Here is a 25,802-nt window from a genome sequence, read left to right as displayed (position 1 = left end):
GTTTCTGCTTCACAATGTAGTGTGAGTGTTGCTTAAATTTTTTTTTTTGTTTACTGCCCATAGATGAAACCAAGAGCCACTGGGAAGTATCAGCACTTTCTCGGGCTGCCCAGAAGGGATTTAACAAAAATGTATTGAAGCATCTGAAAAGGACAACAAATATTTTGCCTGTAAGAAATCCTTCGTCTTTCCTTTACCTTAAGTCACTGCAATTCCCTGCTCCCTAGTACCAACTTCTGTCCTAATTACTGTTCTATTGCTGTCAAGAGACACCATGAACACAGCAACTCTAATAAAAGAAAGCATTTAGTTGGGGCTGGCTCACAGTTTTGGAAGTGAGTCCATTTTCATCATGGTAGTGAAAGTGGCAGCACATAGGCAGAGTGATATTGAAGACATGGCTGAGAATTCCACATCTAGATCAGCAGGCAGCAGGAAGATAGAGACACCCCAAAGCCCACCCCCAGTGATACACTTCCTCCAAGGCCACACCTACTCCAACCAGGCCACACTTCCTAATCCTTCTCAAATAGTGTTATGCCCTGATGACTAAGCATTCAAATATATGAGCTCTTGGGGGCCCTTCTTATTCAAACCACCCACTATTTTTATTTGGTTGGTCTTTGTATGGTGGTGGGTAACAGTTTTTTTTTTTTTTAAGCATTTAGTATTCTTTGTGATGAGACAGGATGCAAACCTACACAGGCCTGTAGAACAACTCTTAGGGGATTCTTTGAATTGTGTATTAAAATCCCATCTTCCTTCATGACCCTAGTTTGCTTTCTGTTGGTGTGATAAAACACAGACCCATCCAACTTGGGACATTATAGAAATCAGGCTCTTGAGAAACCAAGCAGCACTCAGACAGTTGGAGAACTCAGCTGAAATACCTATCCACATAACTGTTTGCTCTGATACAACCCAAGACTACCTCCCCAGGGGTAGCATTACCCACAGTAGACTGGGTCTTCCTACATTCAACATTTAGTCAAGAAAATGCCCCCACAGGTATCCCATAGGCCACTGCCATACAGCTAGTTCCTCAAATGAGGTTCCCTCTTTCCAGGTAATTTAGACTTGGGTATTTGGCCAACCTTTTCCCTCAGCAAATGAAGAAAGCCTGCCACTTCAAGAGAAACATCTCTAACACAACTATTACAATGAGTTTGATAGCTATACTTACATATTTTTCTCATGAAATTTGTGATGATACCAACAAATGTAATTTTAGGCATCTGCAATGAAATGTGTCAACATTTGGGAAATCTGCCTACTATAGTGAACCAGTATTTTCAGATGAGCAATGCATGGTTATAAAAAAAAATCCATTCAAAGTGCAAGATAAATGAACTTAGCATAATAGAGTTTATATAAGAGTTCAATGATTAGGCTTCATACTCTACATTGTATGATATAAAGGATAATCAGTTATCTAAAATGACAACAAAATGCTACTTTTTCTTCTACCTATACCCTGTGAGCTCTGTGATTCCTATGGATAAAACAAAAGCCCTTTGCACTAGTATGAAGCAGGTCCACTCATTGGAGGAGTTTTGTTTTAAAAAACCAATTTTCATAAAGTATGTTGTTTTTAACATAACATTGGGCACTTTTTTTTTGTTTTAAATGGTACCTGTTTTAAAGTTTGAATTTCTAATGCAATATTTAGGAGTGTGACCCATATAAACAAAAGCTCTTTGGGAAACCTTGGTACTCTTTAAGAGTGTAAGGCTATTCCATAAATATTGGAGCTGCTGGCCTTGTGATGAACCTCCACCTGCAAAACTGGAAGACATACTTTTTTTTTTTTTTTATGAATTCTCAGTAACATCAATAGTGTTATCTGGTAGGATTTAATTAACTGTTAGGAGACAGTAACAATAGGTATTTGTAGTTGGTTATTTTTTGTTTTTTGTTTTTTTACTTTTATTCTTTACTCTTTTGGCTCTTCTGCTCTGTTGGGGGCTGCCACCTAGCAACCAATAACTTATACACGGTGTCTTACTCTTTCTTATGAATGCCCAGCCTTAGCTTGGCTTGTTTCTAGCCAGCTTTTCTAAATTTAAATTGTCCCGACTACCTTTTGCTTCTGGGTTTTTTCTTTTTCTTATTTCTATATATCTTGCTTTTACTCTTACTCCATGGCTGGCTGGGTGCTTGGGTGGCTGACCCCTAACAATGTCCTCTATGCTCAGATTTCTCCTCCTATTTATTCTCTCTACCTGTCAGCCCCGCTATCTTTTCTACTGCCTCAATAATGACCATATTAGCTCTTTATTAGACCATCAGGTGTTTTAGACAGGCAAACAGAGCTTTATAGAGTTAAACAAATGCAGTATAAACAAAAACAACACATCTTTACATCATTAAACAAATGTTCCATACCATAAATAAAAGTAACACACCTTAAAATAATATTCTGTAACAGGTATTCTTTCCTCTTCACATTAGCTTTTAAAGTCATTTATCACATAAATGCACATATACATATTTTGTACATATTAATGTGTATATTTTCAGGATGAAGCACTATCCTTAGAAGAAGTAAGAATTAGAGTAGTACAAATTCTGGGATCTCTCGGAGGACAAATAAACAAAAATCTTTTAACAGGTAAGTTTTCCCTTAAATAACTTGTAGATTCTACTTTGTACTTGGAGTTGAGTATGTACCTGTTTACTTGTCACTAGCCTCTCCTGGAATGCTTCTGATGATTTCACAGTCACTTGGACAGTGATAGCCAGTATTTAAAGCATTTTCACATACTGCGCCCAAGTCAAAATTATTGCCACTGTAGTAGTGAACACCAGTTTGGGCTGCCACAAAACTGATCAATGTCAAATTGCCCTGTGTGGTCATATTCAGAATCTGAAATCATATCCACAGTGCAGTATATACTTTCTATTTTACATATGTCTTCTCTTTGAGGCTTCAAACTCACAAAGACCTGCCTGCTTCTACCTCCTGAGTGCTGGGATTGAGGTGTATACAACCATGCTGGGCTTTCAAAAAGTTTTTAATCTTTGCCACACTACTTTCTGGCCTTAGTGTAAGACAGCCCCCACCAAAAGTAGCCACCCTGAAAGAAGGCTAAATTCAATACTCTCAATTTTTTTGTTTTGTTTTACAGGATAGAGTTTTTCTGTGTAGCTTTGGAGCCTGTCCTGGAACTTGCTCTGTAGACCAGGCTGGTTCTTTAAAAAAAATTACTTATTTTGCATGTTTTGCCTGAATGGAGGATGTATGTATGTACCACATTCATGCCTGGTGTCCGTGGGGTTCAGAAGAGGGCATCTCATTCCCTGGAACTGGAGTTACAGATGGTTGTGAGGCATCATGTGGGTGCTGAAAACCAAACACAGGTCCTCTACAAAAGCAACATGTGCTCTTAACCAGTGAATCCTCTCTCCAGTGCTAAACTTAACATTTTAATATGTGGATATTTTTAGAGTGTTTTTATACTAGAAAAACTCAGCTGATTTTACTTTTGAAGTTTAATATTAACTGGAGACTTTTAGCTATGTAGGAAATTAGAACCTATACTTGGAAAGTATTTTCAAGAGGAAATTTTAGTGGTGCATGTGTGTGTGGAAGCCTGAGACTGATGTTAGGGGTCTTCCTTGATCACTCTCCACCTTATTCTTTGAGAGGAGATCTCAGTTGAATGAAGGGCTCCCTGTATATCTAGTCTAAGTAGCCCGCTTGCTCCAGGTATCTATCTCAATACTGGGGTTATAGGTAGGCTGCTGTGTTCACCCAATATTTACATGTAGGCTTGCAATCTGAACTCTGGTTCTCATACTTGTGTGGAAAACATTTTATCCACTGAACCATCTCCCTGTTTTCTTTTTTTCTTTTCTTTTTTTTTTTTTTTTTTTTTTTGAGTCAGGGTTTCTCTGTGGCTTTGGAGGCTGTCCTGGAACTAGCTCTTGTAGACCAGGCTGGTTTCGAACTCACCGACTGGCCCCTCCCTGTTTTCTTTAAAAAAAAAAAAAATTGGTTTTTTGCTTATTTTGGCTTTTGAGAAAAGGTCTTAGTCTTGGCTGGCCTTCCAGGTGCTAGAATTGAAGATGTATGCCACAACACCTGGCATACATCTACCAGACTTCCAAAGAGTTAATGCCAATATCCCTCATTGTTTTCATTGTTCTTATTTTCTGTCATATGTTTTAAGCAGCTCTGACTGAGTTTGGATACACCTATTGAATGTCAGTTTTAGTTAAGTTAAATTTAGAAATAAGAGCCATAAGTGGTTTTAATATTCTTTCATATTTGAAGCAGAAAAAAAAGGAAAGACAAAAGGCTTTAAAAGTGCCCTAATTTAGCTAATGAGATGTAAGAAGAAAGATCTTGAATGAAAAGCACTCTTGTAACATTATTTCATCAGCTTCATCAAGAGAAAGGATGAAGAAGTATGTGGCATGGGACAGGGAGAAGAGACTCAGCTTTGCGGTACCTTTCAGGGAGATGAAGCCTGTCATCTATCTGGATGTCTTCCTGCCTCGGGTCACTGAATTGGCTCTTTCTGCTAGTGACCGACAAACTAAAGTATTTTTTTTCATATCATTAATTCTTTATAGTGTACAGCTTTAAAAAGTTAGTGTGTGTTGGTTAGGAAACAAATACTATGTTTTAGCTATTCTATTACCATTACTTTTGAAATTTTTCAGAAGTAGATGTCATTGATAAACGAAAGTGAAGTTTTTTGTAACAGAAAATGCAATGCAAAGTATGTTTAAAGATGAAACTTGTTAGGAGTTTGATTATCCCCATATCCTGGGAGATTGGAAACAGATAATCTCAAATGTTACCACTAATGTAAACTTTTAATGTGCTTCCAAAGTGTACTTACTAAAATATTATTTACAAATGAAGCCAGGATGTATAATTTTAAACTGTGTGAAACATATTTCTTATGAATGTATCACTTTCAGAGTTTGACTTTTTAAATTTCAATTCTTAACTCTTAAAGATTAAAGTGAACAGAAGCATTCATTTTATATAAAAACTACTATTTCCAATTTTTTTAACTTTGAGTATGTAGTATTTACTCACAATAAAAGTTTTTCCTCTTAATTGCCTAAAAAAAGAAAAAAAAAAACTTCAAAATATTGGAAATACGGTAATGAAGCTTTGTTAAACTCGGTCCCTCTTAGGTGGCAGCTTGTGAACTGTTACACAGCATGGTTGTGTTCATGTTGGGAAAAGCCACTCACATGCCTGAAGGTCAAGGCTGTCCTCCCATGTACCAGCTCTATAAGCACACCTTTCCTGCGCTGCTTCAACTTGCATGTGATGTGGACCAAGTAAGTGCATGGTTAAGATCTAAACAATTGCAAAACTACAAAAAGAACATGATCTCAAGCTGGACATGGTAGTGTATGCCTATAATCCCAGAGTTTGAAAGAGCCAGCAGGATTCCAGCAAGGGTAAAGATGGGAACACACAGACACACACACACACACACACACACACACACACACACACACACACAGTGTGGTCTCATTGGAAGTCACTGCTGCCTGCCTGCTGTTCTGTATATTCAGAGTTACTTGTTCCAGTGACTTGAGGGTTGGAATACTTAAAATTACATTTTAGGGTTCTTTTTGGGGGAAGATGGGGGGTTGCCTTTTTTATGCCCAGGTATGTCCCTTGTATCCCTAGTCTCTTGAGACTTTTATCATGAAGGGATGTTAGATCTTGTCAAATGCTTTTCTTTCCATCTAATGAGATGATCATGTAGTTTTTGTCTTTCAATCTGTTTATATGATGGATTGCATTTATTGATTTATGTATGTTGAGCCATTTTTGCATTTCTGGATAAAGCCTACATGATTCTATTTGATGGTTGTTTTGATATGTTCTTGAATTTGGTTGGCAAGTATCTTATTAAGAATTTTTGTTTCTAAGGGAAATTGGTCTGTAATTCTCTTTCTTATGTCTTTATGTGGTTGGTTATCAGGGTAACTGTGGCCTCTTACAATGAACTAGTCCTTCTGTTTCTATCTTATGAGATAATTTGAGGGATATTGGCATTAACTCTTTGAAAATCTGGTAGAGTCCTTTGCTAAAGCCATCTGGTCCTGAGGGTTTTTTTGTTTTTTTTTTTTTGTTTTTTGTTTTTTTTGGTTTTCTGTTTGTTTGTTTTTGTTTGGGAGACTTAATTACTCCATTGTGTAAATGTACCATATTTTCTTCATTCATTCTTCAGTTGAGAGGCATCTAGGTTGCTTCCAGGTTCTGGCTATTACAAATAATGCCGCTATGAACATAGTTGAACAGATGTCCTTGTTGTATGAATGTGCATCCTTTTGGTATATGCCCAAGAGAGGAATTGCTGGATCTTGATGTAGACTGATTCCCATTTTTCTGAGGAACCATCATACTGATTTCCAAAGTGGCTGTACGAGTTGGCACTCCCACCAGCAGTGGACCCCTTTCGCCACATCCTCTCCAACATAAACTGTCATTGGTATTTTTGATTTTAGCCATTCTGACAGGTGCAAGATGGTATCTCACAGTTGTTTTGATATGCATTTCCCTGATGGCTAAAGATGTTGAGCACTTCTTAAGTGTCTTTCAGCCATTTTAGGCTCCTCTATTGAGAATTTTCTACTCAGTTCTGTACCCCACATTTTTTATTTTTATTTTTTTTATTTTTTTATTATTTTTTATTTTTTTGGGTTTTTCGAAACAGGGTTTCTCTGTGGCTTTGGAGGCTGTCCTGGAACTAGCTCTTGTAACCCAGGCTGGTCTCGAACTTACAGAGATCCACCTGCCTCTGCCCCCCAAGTGCTGGGATTAAAGGCGTGTGCCACCATCACCCCGCTTGTACCCTACATTTTTAATAGGATTATTTGGTGTTTTGGTGACTAGCTTCTTGAGTTCTTTGTATATTTTGGAAATCAGCCCTCTGTCAGATGTGGGGTTGGTAAATATCTTTTCCCATTCTGTAGGCTGCCGTTTTGTCTTGTTGACTGTGTGCTTTGCTTTATGGAAGCTTCTCAGTTTCAGGAGGTCCCATTTATTAATTGTCAATCTCAATGTTTGTGCTACTGGTGTTATGTTCAGGAAGCAGTCTCCTGTACCAATTCGTTCAAGGGTACTTCCCACTTTCTAAGGTTCAGCGTGGCTGGATTTATGTTGAGGTCTTTGATCCATTTGGACTTAAGTTTTCTTTAAGAGGTTTATTCATTTACTTTTCAAGGAATAAATTTATTCATAAAGGTTGTTTTAAGGTCTTTTTCTTGTTCTTCAGCTTTGTTGCAATAGTTAGGGCCTGCTGTGATAGGGTTGCTGGGTTAAGTGGAGATGTCCTGCCTATTATTGATGCATAATTGGCAACTAGGCATCTGGGATTGGGAAGATTATAATTCTAGATGCTGAAATCTTGTCTTGTCTTTGTTGGGTGGGTGTTTTTGTTCTTTGTTTTGTTGCTCTCTCTGGGTCTTACGAAAGTGTCACGGCTTTTTGTTGCCTGGTAGGAAATTCTTCTGTGGTTCTAGTAAGTGTGACTACTGGAGACTCCCAGTAAAATGTGTGTCTGGGGATGATCTGGGAGTGGGAGCAGAGAGTGAGGGAAGGCCACAACAGAAGATCTGCTACAGAGCTGGAGATGAGACTGGGAGATTGAATTTGGCGGAATGGAGGGAGAGGTAAGGATCTGCAGTTAGCCTACCTGCTTCCCTGACCAGAGTCGCCTATAGGTTCCCAGGGAGTGCTATTAAAGTTGGGTGCTAGGATACAGCCATGAGTTGGGGAAGGAAGTTGGAAAGGGAAGATCTGTGTGATTACTCAGATGGGGTGGGCAAGGAAGACTGCAGCAGGTGCTCTGCTGCAAAGCTGAGAATGTGTTTGGGGGCTGGATCTGGAGAAGCAGAGAGAGGTGAAGTCTGCAATTAACCTACCTGCTTCCCTGGCCAGAGTGTAGATTTTGTTTCTTGATTCATTCAGCCTGTGTCGTTCTATTGGAGACTTGAGGACATTGATAAGTTCTTATTGAAAGGTGTATGTTGATTATAGTCACTGTGTTGTATTTTTGTTGTTGTTGATGATGATGATGTGTTCTCATTGCTTCTTCGTTTAGTCATTGCAGGTTTGTTTGTTTTCTTTCTACAAGCTCATAACTGTTCACATTCTTCCCTTCAATCCAAACCACTGCTTCTTGTATTTTGTTTGGCTTGATCTGCTGGATATAGAGGTTTAAGAGTATATCCTGGAACTATTTTTTCTCTTCCTTCAGTTGTGGCAGTAGGTTTTCAGGGTGCACTAGCTTTGGTGGCAGTCAGAGTCATGTAGGAATTGGAGTGCCCTTCTCCACAGTGTTCCATTGAGAAATCAGCTGTTTATCTCATGGGTTTTCCTCTTGCAGCTTTAAAAAACTTTTTTGTTCTAAATACTTAGTGTTTTAACTATGGTATGCCAAGAGGAGCTTCTTTTCTAGTCTTGTCTATTTGGTGTTTTGTGTGCTATTCCTCTGTATCTATTTGGTGACTTTGTGCTTGTGTCTTTATGGGTGTATCATTACTTAGTTTGGGGATGTTTTCTTTTATTTTTCTCCTGTCATCTTTTTGAAATTGGATCTATGCCATTGACCTGTGATTTTTCTTTACTTATGCCTAAAATTAAAAGATTTGGTCTTTTCATGGTATCCCACTGTGTGTGTGTGTGTGTGTGTGTGTGTGTGTGTGTGTGTGTGTGTGTGTGTGTGTGTTTCATTTATTTTCAGTTTTTGCTCAATCTTTGCTTGTTAGGTCTAGCTTCTCTTAGAGACCTGATATTCTATCTTCTGGTTGATTCATTCTGTTTGTAAGTTGTTTTTTTGAGTTTTCTAGTTGGATTATTAAGTTTTTCATCTGCATTTCAGCTTGAGTTCTTCAATGTTTCTACCTCCTGGCTGAATTCAGCTTTCAAATCCAGGATTGCATCCTCATTATTTCAATCAACCTTATGTTTGTATACTTTGGTGGATTTTATTTATTTATTTATTTGTCTATTTGCTTATTTATTTAGCTGTTTGTTTCATCCAATTAGGTGAACAATGTGCTTTACTGTGCATATTTTCCTTTCTTGGACCCAGATCCTGTTCATCATACAACTGAACTAGAAAAAAAAACTAATTAAATAATGATAGCTCTGTTTCATCTTACGTTATTGAAAGTGGCATTTAAATGTTTGATTTTCACAGTTACTCTCATGTGAAGAATGTAAACTACATTAGAAATTGTCTTTCAGGTGACAAGACAGCTCTATGAACCGCTTGTTATGCAGCTGATTCACTGGTTTACTAACAATAAAAAATTTGAAAGTCAAGATACTGTTGCTTTACTAGAAACCATATTGGTAAGTAGTATTTGGTTCTTAACTTTTCATTCCAATTTAGTATACATTTAGATCTTTAGGAAAAGTTAACCTTATCAGCATACCAAAGTATGACATTTCTCTAGACTGTTATCTTTTTTGGTCATAGTACCATGTTTATTTTCATAAGTGATATTCTTAATATCTAAGTTTCAGTTGACATGTATTTTTGTTCTGCTTTCTGAATAGATATAAGTTTAAAGATTTATATGTATTAAGGGTATAAGAGAGAAAGACTGTGGTGTATGGGTATGTAGACCAGGCTGGTCTCGAACTCACAGAGATCTGCCTGCCTCTGCCTCCCAAGTGCTGGGATTAAAGGCATGCACCACCACCACCCGGCTCTTTTTGTTTTTAATCCATGGAACAGTATTTAATTCAAGAGTAAAGGGAATTTTTAATTTATTTAATTTTCTCCTACATTCAGATTCATCAGCTAAAGGATGTAGAGTCCACAGTTTACCTTTTATATCATGTTCTTCCTGAGTCATTAGAGTCTGGTCACTGGTGCAGTGAGATAAGCTGTTATGGTTTTTGATGCATATTTAATTTTGAACTTGTAGGATAATTCCTTTAAGTATTACTTTATGTGTGTTTTCCCGTTATTTCATCCATTTTTGGGAGATGAAGTTATATGTTCACATTAGAATCACCTGGCACACATCTGTAATTGTAACACATAGGAGGTAGAGACAGGAGAATTTGAATTTAATGTCATCCAGTGACATACTAGTTCTATACAAGCCTAGGCTACAATGGAACCTGCTTTTAAAAAATTAAAATAATTAGCCAGGTGGTGGTGGCATACACCTTTAATCTCAGCTCTTGGGAAGCAAAGGCAGGTGGATCTCCAAGTTCAAGGCCAGCCTCATCTACAAAGTGAATTCCAGGACAGCCAGGCTACTCAGAGAAACCCTGTCTCAAAAAAGCAAAACAAGAAAAAAATTAACATTCACTTAAATTTTAAAAATTAAAATAAATAGATACAGTAGCAAAAATTCCAGTGAAATACCTAGTGAGCTTGTCCAAGCATCCTTTAATTCTTTGTTCTTGCATACTGATTCTATTTTGCATCTGTGTAACATTTCCTTTAAGTTGGAGCCAGCAAAAACATGGTAGTTGACAAGAACATCAGGGAAGAAGAAATGAGGTATATTTACCAGGACTCCTGTTTCACCATTTTTCTGTGTAGAACATACAGTATAATCAGGGCCATCAGGCAGTATAATTATCAAGTATATTCTAGATTCACCTAGATCATATACCTAGTTATGGGCAGTGAAGAGTCACTGGATGATTCTTTTTTTTTTTTTTTTTTAAAGTTAGGGTCTATAGTTCAAGCTATTAGCCCAGGCTGGTCTGGAACTTATCCCAGGTTAGCCTCAAACTCAGTTTTGCCTTAACCTCCTGAATGTTGGCATATATACTCACATAGAACCACAATTAATCATTTTATGAGTATAAGAATAAATACAATGAAACTGTCTTTGTCTTGATTAAGGATGGTATTGTAGACCCCGTTGACAGTACTTTAAGAGATTTTTGTGGATGCTGTATCAGAGAATTCCTCAAATGGTCCATTAAGCAGACAACACCTCAGCAGCAAGAGAAGAGCCCAGTAAACAGCAAGTCACTTTTCAAGCGGCTCTATAGCCTTGCACTTCATCCTAATGCTTTCAAGAGGCTAGGTGCAGCACTTGCTTTTAATCACATCTACAAAGAATTCAGGTATGTAAGCTTTGTGTCAAGGAAAGATGTATAAGACAGTTCTTGAAACCTTTAATGTGATTTTGAAAAGTGCCCTGATTTTTAAGACCATGGTTGGTTGGTTGGTTTTGTTTTGTTTTTTAAGACAGGGTTCTTTGTGTAGCTCTGGCTGTAGTCCATGTATTTTATGTCAATAAATATGTGATACATGGTGTGCATTCAAAAATCTTTGAAACTACAGAGAAATACTTCCAAATATGTTTTGAGAATGCAATGCAAGACACATGTGCAAGATTCTTTGAAGCATATAGAATGTTTGTGTGGTAAGTTAATGAATACTTCTTAGAGATAGACCATAAAGAATGAATGAGAATCAGCAGAATACTTTTAGATCAAAAGGTGGTGGCTGAGTACCAAGAGTCTCTACCATCTCATAAGCCTTCCATATGAAGTCATGAAGAACCTTTGGTACTCTTAGACTTTGTTCAGAGTAATAGGGTGGTAGCCAGGTTTTGTCTGCTAAGGTAGAAAAATGGGGAGCACCTCTAATGATTCTTAGGAGTTATGGGAGTACAGAGTGAAGTTGAATTTCTTCCTAAAGTTTTTGACTAAAGACTAAGGCATAGAGGCCATTCCAAAAATCCAAGAAAGACATTTAGTACAGCAGGAGGAGTAATATTCCTTTATTCATTAATGCATTCCTTAATTCATCAGCACAGTGGCAACTGTAGGAATGGCTCAACTATTAAGACCACATACTCTTCTTGTCAGAGGAATACCATGGAAAAACAAAAGCATATCATATGCCAGGCACTGTTCTAAATATTGCAAATATAAAATTATAGCTCTTCATGAGGGCTAGAGTTGAGAAAGTTACTCGAATAGGTTTATGGCTGAAATATATCATATTAAATAGTGATTGCTAATAATAGATTACTATGTCATCTTACAGTGGGCCTCTGACTTTGATGGTCAGAATAGCTTTTTCCAGAAAATGGCTACTGGGATAGAGATTAATAATAGAAGATGGATGAATAGATGGGAATCCACACACTATATTTACACAAGAATTATGTAGTGCTTGAAGCTTGTTGTTTATTTAGCTTTTTAAATGTGGAGACTTAACTATACAGAAGAATGTATAAAATATGTTTATGGAGTGATATTAATAACCAAATTGCTACATACTCTCTCTTACTTGAGAAATAAGTTAATCGATCCAGAGCATCAGAAGCTTTACTAACCATGGAGTTTGTGAAGAGAAGAGCAATGACCAAGTGTGAAGAGATTCACAGACTCTGGATTCCTTTCATGGAGAAAAGAGGACAATTTTATTTTGCAGACTGATCTATTCAAAGGGCAGAGCAAGGCCTTATTTAGAGATCTTAAGGACTCAGAAGTGATATACCTCCCCCCAAAGGGCACCTAAAGGCATTTCCCTTCTGGCTATCAGATTACCTGCAGTTTTCTAGAGAGGCATGTCAATACCAAGGAGAGGGTTAACTGAATCATAGTTTACCCTTGAATTTGGGTTTGTCATTGATGAAAGCTTTATAGGCTATGTATATAGCAACAACTGTAGCCTAGAAACTTGCCCTACGAAAAGTTACCCTCCTCAAATTTTATGTCACTTCTTTCTTTCTTTACTTCATAGTTTTATTTAGAAATATAAACCTAGGGAAAAAAATAAAGATGGCTGCCACCTCCATCACCCACCATGGTGCTCTGAACAACTGAAAAAAGGCAGGTCTTATAGGAAGATGCTTTTAGAAAATGGTCATAGGAATTTGGAAGGCAGCTATGCTCACCACTATGCCACCAATGCCATACCAAGACATAGGAATTTGGAAAGAAAGATGGTAGAACAGAGTATCTCAGCCTACAGGCTGCAAGCGCAAAAGTCATGCCTGATGAGCCACAGGGCTGCTGGCACCAATGTCAACAAGGAGATGTGTGGCAGTCTGGAGCTCCCACAGAAACAGGTCTTTACTGAATAGGGCCAACCCTTAGCATGGGGCTGCCAAGTGGCTGCCCCCCTTGTTGCTTGCCCTGCTGGGAGACAAAAAGTGTGGGGTAGCAGCATTGCCCACAGGCTACAACCACAAAGGTCATGCCTGGCAGTCTTGGGGCAGCCTAAACAATGACAGGGAGGTGTGTGCCAGCCTGGAGCTTACACTGAACCTGCGCCCAGACACCCTGCTTAGCCAAAAGACCACCTTGACTTTGTCAGCAGTAGGATATACTAAATGAATGTCTGCCACAGTTCAATATTTATGGTGCTCCAGAAACTTTGATCAAGACCAAAAATACATTGCAATGAATATTTGTATGTACAGATGTTTGGGCAAGAAAATATACTCTGTGATACACTGCAGCTTCCAATGACATCAAGATGAACAAATATTCAATGGAGATGTAGGAAAGATGGAGGAATTGAGCCGTGAGTGCATAGTGGAAAGAGGGAGAATTAGAGATGAGACAGCCCTGACAGGTATGAGAGAAGGTTCTGGTGGATAAGGGAATGTATTGTTGCCAAGTAGGGCCATTGGGGTGGTGTACACCAGCCTGGAGCTTACGCAGACTCAATCCTGGAACATGCTGCCCAGCCACATAATCATCCTGGCTCTGAGCAACTACAGGATGTCTGATTTGAAGAATGGTTCATTTTCTGTATTGGACCTCCTCAAAAGACCTCTTCGGTCCATACTGCCCTTAGAGGCAATGCTGGTATCCATGGTTCATGCTGTTGCCCCAGGCCAAGTTGAAGCTTGAGGCTCACGTGGATATCCATGATCTGGGCTGCCACTGGAAGCTATGCTAATGTTTGTAGGATGAGAGGTGGGTATTGATGTCCATTGCCCATACCATGGCCCAAATGCCATGGAGATGTCCATGGTCTGTCCAGCCACCTGAAGCCACATTGAGGCCATGTTGAGGTCTGTCATGTGAATGATTGTAGTCTGTGCTCTCACAGGGGCCATATTGATTTCTGTGGTCCATGTTCTACCAAAAGCCATATGGATGTCCGTGACATATGCTGCCTACTGAAATATATAGATGTCTGTGGACCATTCTGCCACTGGGGGCCATGTTGGTGTCTGTGGTACATGTTGTCATCAGAGGTCCTGTTGATGTCTTGGCCTGTGTGTCTGCCAAGAGCCATGAAGGTGTCCATGTTCCCTTCTGTAGCTGAGGGCCATAATGACATTCATTGTCTGTACTGCTGCAGAAAATCACGTTGAGGTTCACAGTCCATGCTGTGGATTTCCATGGTCTGTGCTCCCAAAGAAGGCCATGTTGATGTCTGTGCTCTGTGTTACCATCTAAGGCCATCATGTGTAATTTCTTTTTCTGGGCTGCCACCTGATGCCATGTTGATGTCCATAGGCTAGGCTACCACTGGGGACCATATTGGTGTCTGTGACACATGTTGCCCCAGAGGCCATGTTGCTGTCTGCAGCCATGATGGTGTCTGTGGCTCGTGCTTCAGTGGAGGGTCATGTTGATGTGTGTGGTCTGCACTGCCACTGGAGACGATGCTGAAGTCCATGGTACAGGCTGATGCTGGAGATCATGTTGATGTCCGTGGATTGTACTCTTGACAGAAACCATGTGGAGCACGTAGTCTGTGCTCCAGATGATTGTAAAGAGCAAGGAAGCTTTTGCAATGGTATTGGTGACTACAGACTCACAGCTGGGAAAGAGACATAGAAAGCTCTGTGACAACCACTATCCCAACTCTCTACTGTAACCACCCCAAAAAGAAAAAAGTAACAGCCTATTGAGAAGCTATTCAAGAGACCTCTTAAAAATTTTTATAATGATGCTGAAGTGTAGCTTTCCACAATTGATAGCTTCCGGTATGGGTGGGGAAGGACTCAGTTTTCTTTAAGGGGCTGGCCACTGGGAGTTTAATCATGCTCTGTTGACCATATGGGCAACACAGGAGGACTTGTTTTTTGGGGGGTGGGGAGGTGATCTTAGAGGACTAGGAAGTGAGTGTTATTGGTATGCATTGTGTAATAATCAATAAAATTGATTATTAATAATCAATAAAATTATTATGTTGGAGAAAAGGGAGAAATATAAACCTAAACTACATCATCTTGGCATTTTTTAACGTGACTAGTGAAAGAAGCTAGCTGCTCTTGGGCTATGCTTCACAGAAAAATATGACAGAAAATTCTGAGAAAGGTGTCCTTAAGTGATTTTGTATTGTGTGATCCAGATGGTGTACTTGCCCAAATTTGTATACTACCACCAGATATTATCTTTTTAAAAGATCTATCTATCTATCTATCTATCTATCTATCTATCTATCTATCTATCTATCTATCATGTATGCAGTGTTCTGCCAGCATTTGTGCCTGCAGGCCAGAAGAGGGCAGTAGATCTCATTATAGATGGTTGTGAGCCACCATGTGGTTGCTGGGTGTTGAACTGAGGACCTCTGGAAGATCAGCTAGTGCTCTTAACCACTGAGCCATCCCTCCAGCCCTAAACAATTTTCTTATTTGAGATAAAAATGGGTTGTAAAGCAGAGAACACAAATTATGGCACACATAGCACAGTTGGCTCCAGAGCTGGTAATGAATGTGCAGTGCAATGATTGTTCATATTGTTTTTCAAAAAATGACTGCCTTGCAGAAGAGGAGTATAGTGGCCCGGCTTAGGAAGTTTGCAGTCACCAATTGAGAGCAGTGACTGAAGATGATCTTCTTACAACTAAATGCAGGAGAAGCTGCCAAAGAACTCAGTGTGGCCATTCAGTAGCCATTTGGCAATTGAAGAAGATTATAAAGCTTCTTCAGCTGAATGAAATTAAAACAAAGAAAGAAAAGAAAAATGTCATTCCATCTTGTTCTACGCAACAATGAACTTGGATTGTGACATACAGAAAAAGTGGATTATGTATATCATCCAATGGTGATCACCTCAGTGAGAAACAGAGTGCTCCCAGAGTCAAACTTGCACCTAAAGAGGTTATGGTCACTGTTGGGGAGTCTGGTGCCACCTTGATCCACTACAGCAGTGGTTCTCAACCTTTCTAATGCTGAGACCTTTGATACAGGTCCTCATGTTATGACCCCAACCATAAAATTATCTCATTGATATTTTATAACTGTAGTTTGACTACTGCTGTCCCGCGCCCGCTCTGTATTCTTCGCCAGCAAGAAACACACGCAGGACACTCGGATCCTTCTGCAGACAAGCTTTAATGCATTAGACTGAACAGAGACGCCCGCTCTGTATTCCTCGCCAGCAAGAAACACACGCAGGACACTCGGATCCTTCTGCAGACAAGCTTTAATGCATTAGACTGAGCAGAGACTGAGCAGAGACTAAGCAGAGACTGAGCAGAGACTAAGCAGAGACTGAGCAGAGACTTAGCAGAGACTAAGCAGAGACATTGAACTAAGAAAACCATTCCTATATAAAAGGCTGACCAGCCGCCTGGGACGTATTACCCTATGAATGGCTTCAGCTCCTCAGGCAAGAATGAGCCACGGGATAGGCAGAGATCAAAGGAATGGAGATTACCCAGCGCCTGTGAAGTAATTCACACCTTGGTGTCTTCAGGCAGCATTATAATGCAGGAACCGGCTTCCTACATATCACCCTTTTTTTATTAATTAATGAAAAGGCTTTATATTATTACAAGCAAATAGGTCACCCATATGTTGAGGGATAGAGGCAGGGGTTGACCTTCCCAAAAATCAAACATTAAGACTGTGTACGAGAGTCACCATCAGGCTGTCAGTTTGACCCGAAGTACTCCCGACCTGTCCTCTGCCGTTTTTCTGGGAAAGGGAAATCTCGGGGCAGGTAACCCTTATGCAGGTCAACGTACCTCCCAGAGAAGCCTGTATAATAGGCAACTCTGTGTGATGCCTTTGCTCAGCATCCCTCATTGGGGCTGCACAAACCAGACACTCTACCCTGTGCAGTGAGCCTAGGCTCCGGGTGTGCAAGAGCTGTCTGGCCGGCGGCCTATCGCTTAGTAGCCAAAATATAAGCGCTTGGATGATCTCTTGGTTTGAGCCCTGGAGCTTACATGCCAGTCAAAAGTAATAGCAATCCATAAGCGGCTGTATCGAACAATTACACCCACCCCTTTTCTCACAGACCAGCCAAAAATAACAGCAATCTGTAAACGGCTGCATCGAACAATTATACCCACCCCTTTTCTCACAGACCAGCCAAAAATAACAGCAATCTGTAAACGGCTGCATCGAACAATTACCCCCACCCCTTGCCAACTCTCCGCCAAGGACAGGAGTTAATCTGGATAACAATAGCGGCTCTCAACTCCCGGGGGTAGAGGGTGGAGTTCCGACTTTTGGAGGTCTGAAGGGACTCTTCGGGTGAGTCTTTTTGGGATCCACAGGGGATTCTCTTCATCCTGTGAGAAAACACAATATCGCTCCCCTGGATCTTATGAGAATAGGATCCGGGCCTTTCCAAAGATCAGTTAAGATATCTTTCCATTTTACCATTTCCTTTTGGCCTTTTAGTTTTTGAGGTGAGACGCTTGGCCTCGGTATGGCCCCCAGCGTTAATGTAAATGAGGCTTTAAAGCCCCAGGCATTCTAGGCCTTTAAGAAGTGTTGAATAGCAGGTATGGCCTTTTCCCCTATCAAAGACTGGGAAAGCCATCTGTAATTTTCTTCGCTCCTCTGATGGTAAGAAGGAGTCGGTTCCAAATAGTGGGGGTGCTGATGGAAGCACACCCGCTGGCATTTTTGGCCGTGCTGTTTCTTTCTCTAGCTTTGCTTCCTTGTTAGAGTCTAAAATCTCAGAGTCTGAGCTGCTCAGCTCCAAGGCTTTCAGTTTCGTTGTAGGGCAGCTTCTAAATTTATTGGGGTGTGACCGGCCATTCCCCATTCTTTCTCCCTCCTTCTCTGTCTCTCCCTCATTCAGCTGAGCTGTTCCTTTTAAAACTTTATCTCTTGAGCTTTTAGAGTCATTAGGGCTATCAAGATTTAAAGCTTTATACACTCCCTTGTCAGTAGACACCCCGGGAGGTCCTTTTTTCTTATACGTTGTAGTTTTTCTTCTTACATACACTCCCATGTCACTAGACATCCCGGGAGGTCCTTTTTTCTTATATTTTATTGTTAGGCGCGCCCCATCTCTCACTACATTCGGTTTCTGATATGTAATTCTGGACTTCTTTAAGATTGCTATAACAGTGAGAAAAGTCAAAATAGCTCCTAGTAAAAGTATAGAAGCCTCTATATTAACCTCCCAAAATAGTAACATTCCCAAGCCAAAGTCTAGAAAAATCATACCTCTCCGAATTTTTCTCATTACATTCGGTTTCTGATATGTAATTTTGGACTTCTTTAAGATTGTTACAACAGTGAGAAAAGTCAAAATAGATTAACCTCCCAAAATAGCAACATTCCCAAGCCAAAGTCCAGAAAAATCATACCTCTCCGAATTTACCACCCTGCAGTTCTGAATCCGCCTCGTTAGAGGGGTCTCTGAGGTGCTGGAGATGTTAAGCTTCCCGGGTTTCGGCACCATATGTCCCGCGCCCGCTCTGTATTCCTCGCCAGCAAGAAACACACGCAGGACACTCGGATCCTTCTGCAGACAAGCTTTAATGCATTAGACTGAGCAGAGACTGAGCAGAGACTAAGCAGAGACATTGAACGAAGAAAACCATCCCTATATAAAAGGCTGACCAGCCGCCTGGGACGTATTACCCTATGAATGGCTTCAGCTCCTCAGGGAAGAATGAGCCACGGGATAGGCAGAGATCAAAGGAATGGAGATTACCCAGCGCCTGTGAAGTAATTCACACCTTGGTGTCTTCAGGCAGCATTATAATGCAGGAACCGGCTTCCTACATACTGCTATGAATTGTATTGTAAATATCTGATACTCCACCCCTAAGGGGTTGTGACCTATAGTTTGAGAACCACTGCAATACAGTTCTTCTGAATCCTAACAACTATTTTATCTCAGAAGTATGTTTAACAAACCAATAAGATGCCCTTCAAACTGCAACATCTACAGCTGGCACTAATCAGCAGAAGAGCCCAGCTCTTCTCCACATGTCCTATGACCATGGTTTCTTTCTTTCTTTCTTTCTTTCTTTCTTTCTTTCTTTCTTTCTTTCTTTCTTTCTTTCTTCCTTTCTTTTTTAAGATTTTATTTATTTATTATGTATACAGTCTATACAGTCTTCTGCCTACAGGCCAGCAGAGGGCACCAGATCTCATTCAAGGTGGTTGTGAGCCACCATGTGGTTGCTGGGAATTGAACTCAGGACCTCTAGAAGAACAGTCAGTGCTCTTAACCGCTGAGCCGTCTCTCCAGCCCTGACCATGGTTTCTAAAGTTGAACAATTCATGTACAGATTTTTGCCTCATTTACTGCACCTCTCAACCAACTGACTGCACTTCAAACATCTTGACAGCTTTTGCAAGGAAGGTGCTTCCACATCCAGTAGTATATACAAATTTTTTTCCAAGAGTTCATTGAATCCCAAAGCATGAATTTTTGTGATAATAAGAATTTAAAAAATGTGATGTTTATAATAGCTCATATTTTGATTAATAAAAATGTGTCTGATCCTAGTTAGGATGATTTTAAATTCATGGTCTGATGTTGCAGTTTACTTATTCAGATCTTGGTTTCTGTTTCTTTCATAAAAAGACAAACTCAACTGTTTTACCCTTTATGTTTATAGTTTACTGTGGATAAAAATATTTATCATTGAAATCTTGTCTTAGCTTACATTTGATTTTTTTAATTCTTAATTTCCAAGAAAATGAATTTTTCTAACAAGTGGACCACTCTTTCTTTAGTTAATACCTGTGCTATGTAGGTACTGAGTTCTAGATCAGCCTGGACTATTGGGTGAGACTCTTGACTAAAAAGAATGTTTGCATTCCTTATTATTGTTCTTGGTCTCCTCCCATGTATTGTTTTCTTAAGAAAGGTGTAATGGTCTTTATTTTTCAGGGAAGAAGAATCCCTGGTAGAGCAGTTTGTGTTTGAAGCCTTAGTGACATATATGGAAAGCCTGGCGTTGGCACATGCAGACGAGAAATCCTTAGGTATGTGTCATCCTAGTGTTCTATCTACGTACGGTTCCTGAGTACCTTGGGGTCCTTTCCACTTAGAATCCAGGGCTCACATGAGCCTTTCATGAGGTGGCATTTTTCTTTTTTCACATTCTTCTTAGCTGATGTGATAATTGTGAAGGGAAGATATGTTGTTATCTCACACACAGTGTCCCAAATCCACTATGTAAAAAAATTTGTATCTGCATCCTCCAAGACTCCTCCTATGTACCCAGCAGCCAGTTTTGTTTGGTGAATCCTGCCAGGGAGGTATGCTAGTCATTAGCTGCACTGGCACAAAAACACAAATGCACATTCACAGTTCAGAAGAGAGCTGAGCACAAAGAACCACTGAGATATGGCCTTTGTCTCTGGACTCATGATAATTCAGTTAGTAGATCTCATTGTATAACTGTATAAGTATAAGTAAAGCTACTTTGGCTATGATTAAGAGATGCTAAAAATGTTGTAGAATCTTAACTTTTGTCTGGCAATAGTTAGGAACCTCACAGAACTTTCGAGCTAGAAGTTTCTGTTGGTTCCATTAGTTGGTATAGTCAGGTCCCTGAGGCAGTTGTCACTGAAGGATTAGATCATACAGCCATGTGTGGCACTTCTCTTTTACTTATTCACATCTTGCTTTTTGCCTAATTCCTAAAATGACAGATTAGGCACTGACAATCTTTTTGTTTGTCTGTTTGGTTTTGGTTTTTCAGGAGGGTTTCTCTGTATGTAGTCTTGGCTGTCTTGGAACTCATTTTGTAGACCAAGCTGGCCTCTAACTCCATCTGCCTCTGCCTCCTGAGTGCTGGGATTAAAGGCATGCACCACTATGCCCAGACATGCACTGATAATCTTTTATGCTAATAGTCTATGTGGACAAATATGTAAAATTTAATTTTTGATTGATTTCCTAATGAAGAAAAATTTTCTTAACTCTTCTTTTTTCTAATTTATTTATTTTGTGGAATGTGTATGTGGGAGACATGAGTGCCATGGTACAGGTCTGGAGGTCAGAGGACAAATTGTACAATCCTGTTTTTGTCTTTGCCCTGTAGCTCTTCAGAATCAAACTCAGATGGCCAAGCCTGGTTGCAACTGCTCTTACCCACTTAGCCATCTCGTTCTTAAGAAATTTTTTCTTATTATCATTTTTAGTGTGTGTGTGTGTGTGTATGTGTGTGTGTGTGTATGTATGTGTGTGTTTTGACTACATGTATGCCTGTACTCCCATGTGGGTTCCTATGCCCAAAGTGGCTGGAAAAGGGTGTCGGACACTCTGGAACTAGAGTTATGGACACTTATGAGTTGCCATATGAGTGAATTTGGGTCCTCTAGAAAAGCTTTTAACTGCTCTTAATTGCTGAGCCATCTCTCCAGCCCACACTTTATATGTTTTTTAAGTTGATGTTGTGGATCAGCATCCAGATTTTAACACCCAGTACCCAAAAAAACGTGTATACCCACATGTGTATGAACACACATGTGCACACAAACACATACAGAGTGAGAGAAAAAAACTACAACAAAATAACATTTTCTTAGTGGTAGAAGTAACCGTGTATGCATTCTTTTTCCTAGACCTCTGTGGAATGTCCTTAATTCTGCCCTTTTCTATAGTGGCTATATATTAAGCTGCAATGGCACTGAGTTGAAGTGCCTGGACTGTCTTATTTCACCCGGAACTTTCTTCTGGTCTGCTCTGTCATGCAAGGCTGTACTTGGGTTGTTGTGTCTATTTGGATGTGTAGCTTCTATTTAGATGTGCTACTCCTTTTTGCATGTATGTATATAGTATGCATGCATGTGCCATGGCTTCCTGCAATTATGAATCTGGATTTTATTTTAGGATTTGAAATGCAAGTCATTTATTTATTTAAGTTAAAAACAATCTTATTTTACATATCAATCCCAGTTCTCTCTCCCTTCCGTCCTCTCATTCCATGTCATTTATTTTCATATGCTGAGATGAAGAAATAATCTGTAGTAAAGTTACCTTGTAGTCACAAAATTAGACTAACAGATTTATAATAGTACTTTATTAATGATAATTCAATATATGTTTTCTGTGAAATCTTTTATACTGGATACAAATACAGGTACAATTCAGCAGTGCTGTGATGCCATTGATCACCTAAGTCGCATCATTGAAAAGAAGCATGTTTCTTTAAACAAACCAAAAGAAAGACGGCGGCCACGGTAGGTGATACTGTTTCCTTTTACCCTCATTAACCAAACACAAAGTTAATTCCATCCTATGAAGGTTGTCAGATGGATGTATAGAAGATAAAGATTTTTCTTTGTAAAGAAGAAATGTGTAGAAGTATGGTATAAACAGTCAACTTTCCAACAAAATTTAGTAGCTTTACGTTTGAAAGTACCTGGTTTAAGGAAGATGATGATTAAGATTTGAATAGGTGTCCAAATTGACAGTAAGTTTTGAACCAGTTTCAACACAAGTTTCATAAGTAATTATTTAACTAGAATATCCATGAACTGTTACACAACAAATTTGGAAGTATAAGAGCTAACTCAGTGTCACATTCAATCAAAGATGCTGACTCCTTGAAGAACACTCTCTGCAGTGTTGGTGCAGAGCTGTCTCACCTGCAAATTGAACAGAGCAGAAGTATGCATTCAGTCAGGAATCAGGTTAAGTTACCAACTCCTATTTAGGCTAGAGACCATTTAGTGACCATTTAAACAGCCTGACCACTGGAAACTTGTTAACAGCATTTCCAGGAAGTCTTTAGGGAGTGTTTTACTTAATAAGATATAGTCACCTGGAAGATAAAATGCATATTTAATTTAAGATGTACTTTGAAGATTGAACATCTTGTTCAAGCTCATGTAAGTGTTTAAGGGAGATGTTGAGGTGAACTCTGTCTGATTTCAGAGTACATTTTGTTCACCACTACTCAGAATTTCAGGAAAAATAGGAGTTGAATGATGCTCCAAGTAGAGATTAATTTATTTACTATTTTTAATTGTGATGAAGTACACACATAAAGCTTATCACTTCAAGCATTTTTGCCCATACAGTCTAGTAGTGTTTATGTATAGTCACACTGTTGTACAACCAGTTCCCAAAGAGCTTTCATCCTGTAAAACCGAGACTATTCCACTAGACAACTACAGTTCTATTTAGGAAAAATAAAAAGAAAGGAAGGAAGGGAAGATGATGAGGATCAAGAGACTTGGAATAATCAAATTAAGATGAGAAAGTTATTCATAGCCAGGCTGAGTATTGACCAGTGATTACCCCAGGGGCCCAGTGATGCCCTATTATCTGGCAGGATGGTGGTACATTGGTCCTCTACTCTATGCAGTATATGGGGAATCATGGTGTCTGAACTGGCAGCTACCACTCTGGACCTGTATATAGTGGATATTTATATTTTCACCATTTTAAAATTAATACCTTCAGGCATGGTTGCTACATCAGTAATCCTGACTGCTTGGAAATTAAGGTGGGGGGGAACCATAGTTTGAGGTTAGCCTGGGTTATTTTTCATGTTCCTCCTGCCCTCCCACCCTTATCTCAAAGAAGCCATCAAGAAAGGTGGTAGGCTCATGCCTATAATCCCAGCACTTGGGAGGGAGAGAGCCGGGCGTTGGTGGTGCACGCCTTTAATCCCAGCACTTGGGAGGCAGAGGCAGGCGGATCTCTGTGAGTTCGAGGCCAGCCTGGTCTCCAGAGCGAGTGCCAGGATAGGCTCCAAAGCTACACAGAGAAACCCTGTCTCAAAAAACAAAACAAAACAAAACAAAACAAAAAAAAGAGTTCAATCCCAGCCTCAGCTAAATGAGACTGTTAAAAACAACATAAACTACTACAGTTGAGTCTTTCAGACTCTTCTAATTTGTAATATGACTTTATACAATTGGTTCTTGGTCATTCACATGTATTAAAATTAATGGAAGTTAATTAAATTCTGGATTGTTGTACAGGCTCCATCTGGGCTAGGGTAGGATCAGAGAACTTAGATTTATAACCAGTTCACAAAGACGAGCTTCTAAGAAGCATTACTGTACACCCTACAACTTTGGGGTTTTGTTGTTGAAATAACACATTAGAATGGAAACATGAAAATACATTAATCTGTTTCTTAAGCATATTTGAAAATTTTTTCTCACAGTGAAAGAAAATAGGGCCTGAGCATTTGCCTGCAGTATTAGGTCTCAAGTTTTCCCCCCAAAACTGCACAAACATATTTTTAATGTTGAAACTAAATTGAAGCTAGATGTGGTGGCAGACTTCTATAATCCCAGCACCAGGGAAGCAGAGGCAGACAGGTCTCTGAGTTAACCTGTGATACCTTGGTTACATTCTAATGGTAATATATTTAAAAAAATGAATATGCCTATTACATATGTCATTGTAGAATTGAGTTTCAGGTTTCTAAATCTTGGCTAGGTATGTGTTGAATGTTGGATACAGTGTTAATGACTCTTTCTGTGTAGGGGGTTTTCATCAATGGCATCATGTTTATTGGATCTAGTCAAGTGGCTTTTAGCTCACTGTGGAAGGCCCCAGACAGAATGTCGACACAAGTCCATAGAACTCTTTTATAAATTTGTTCCTTTACTGCCAGGTATGTTTTTTCTTTCTTTTTTTTTAATTATTAAAGTAGAGCATGGATTAGTGCCTGTACCAAAGTGCATGTGTGGAGGCCCAAGGCTGACTTTGAAGATTCTATTTACTCCTTTCATCTTTAGCTAAACTCCATAGATCAGACTCAGATTGCCAGGTTTGTGCATATGTAACCTTACTTGCTGTGTCATCTTGATAGCCCAGTGTCTTTATTCTTAACATTCTAGCAAAATGATTGGCTTTCTTTGCCAGTTTGGAGATGCAGACTAATGACAACATTATAATTCTATATAAATGAATAATACAAATAACATTTCCTTCCTCCCTTCTCTTCCCCTTCCCCTCTCCCTCCTTCTCTTCTTCACCTCCCTCCCATTTTCTTTATATCTCAGAATCCTCCTGCCTTAAACTCAGTGTCCTCCTGCCTCATCTTTCAGAGTGCTGGGATGACAAGCTTGCATCATACCTAGTATGTTTATAATAAATTTAAAAGTAAGTATGGGTTGGAGAGATGACTCAGCGTTAAAAGCACTGACTGTATTTCCAGGGAACCCAGGTTCAGTTTCCATCATCCACATGTCAACTGACAACCACATATAACTCCATTCTCAGGAGATATGACACCCTGTCCTGGCCTCCTTGGGCACTGCATTCATGTGGTTCACATATGTACATAAAAGCAAAATATCCATGCACAAAATAGAATTTAAAAAATCGCTGGGTGGTGGTGGCACACATCCTTTAATCGCAGCACTTAGGAGGCAGAGGCAGGAGGATCTCAGTGAGTTCAAGGCCAGCCGGGAACTCAGGGAGTTCCAGGATAGCCAGGGCTGTTGAGAAACCCTGCCTCAAAAAATTTAAATAAATAAATAAATATCATTGTAAAATTAAGTATGTTCAATATTCATTCTAGGTTTGTTGACATGATAAGTTATGAATATGTTTTTTTAAAGATTTATGATAGGATAGGAAGTTAATTTTGGTATTTATGAAATGATACAAAAGTAAATTTGAGATTCCCACTATCATTTTTATTTCACCACAGTTTTGGTTTTTTTATGTCTCA

At 39.4% G+C, this 25,802-nt stretch overlaps 1 protein-coding gene across 3 annotated transcripts in view; it reads left to right on the top strand.

The window, feature by feature from the left end:
• The window catches only part of Prkdc (protein kinase, DNA-activated, catalytic subunit), a 181,506-nt gene that overhangs the window by 39,863 nt on the left and 115,841 nt on the right, over nt 1–25,802 (top strand). For all 3 annotated transcript variants that reach the window (XR_004769996.1, XM_027413432.2, XM_027413434.2), the window contains exons 22-30: nt 64–170; nt 2,521–2,611; nt 4,386–4,546; nt 5,155–5,304; nt 9,233–9,340; nt 10,860–11,086; nt 20,042–20,136; nt 22,242–22,341; nt 24,607–24,737. Coding sequence is in view for 2 of the 3 variants with exons in the window: in XM_027413432.2 (XP_027269233.1) it covers nt 64–170; nt 2,521–2,611; nt 4,386–4,546; nt 5,155–5,304; nt 9,233–9,340; nt 10,860–11,086; nt 20,042–20,136; nt 22,242–22,341; nt 24,607–24,737 (1,170 nt within the window). In the remaining variant the exon portion in view is untranslated. The remainder of the gene's footprint in view (nt 1–63; nt 171–2,520; nt 2,612–4,385; nt 4,547–5,154; nt 5,305–9,232; nt 9,341–10,859; nt 11,087–20,041; nt 20,137–22,241; nt 22,342–24,606; nt 24,738–25,802) is intronic.

The sequence above is a fragment of the Cricetulus griseus genome, chromosome 4, assembly GCF_003668045.3.
Source record: "Cricetulus griseus strain 17A/GY chromosome 4, alternate assembly CriGri-PICRH-1.0, whole genome shotgun sequence".
In the NCBI taxonomy this organism is placed as follows: Eukaryota; Metazoa; Chordata; class Mammalia; order Rodentia; family Cricetidae; genus Cricetulus; species Cricetulus griseus.
The sequence above is the reverse complement of the archived record's forward strand: the minus strand, read 5'-3'. Positions and strand labels throughout refer to the sequence as shown.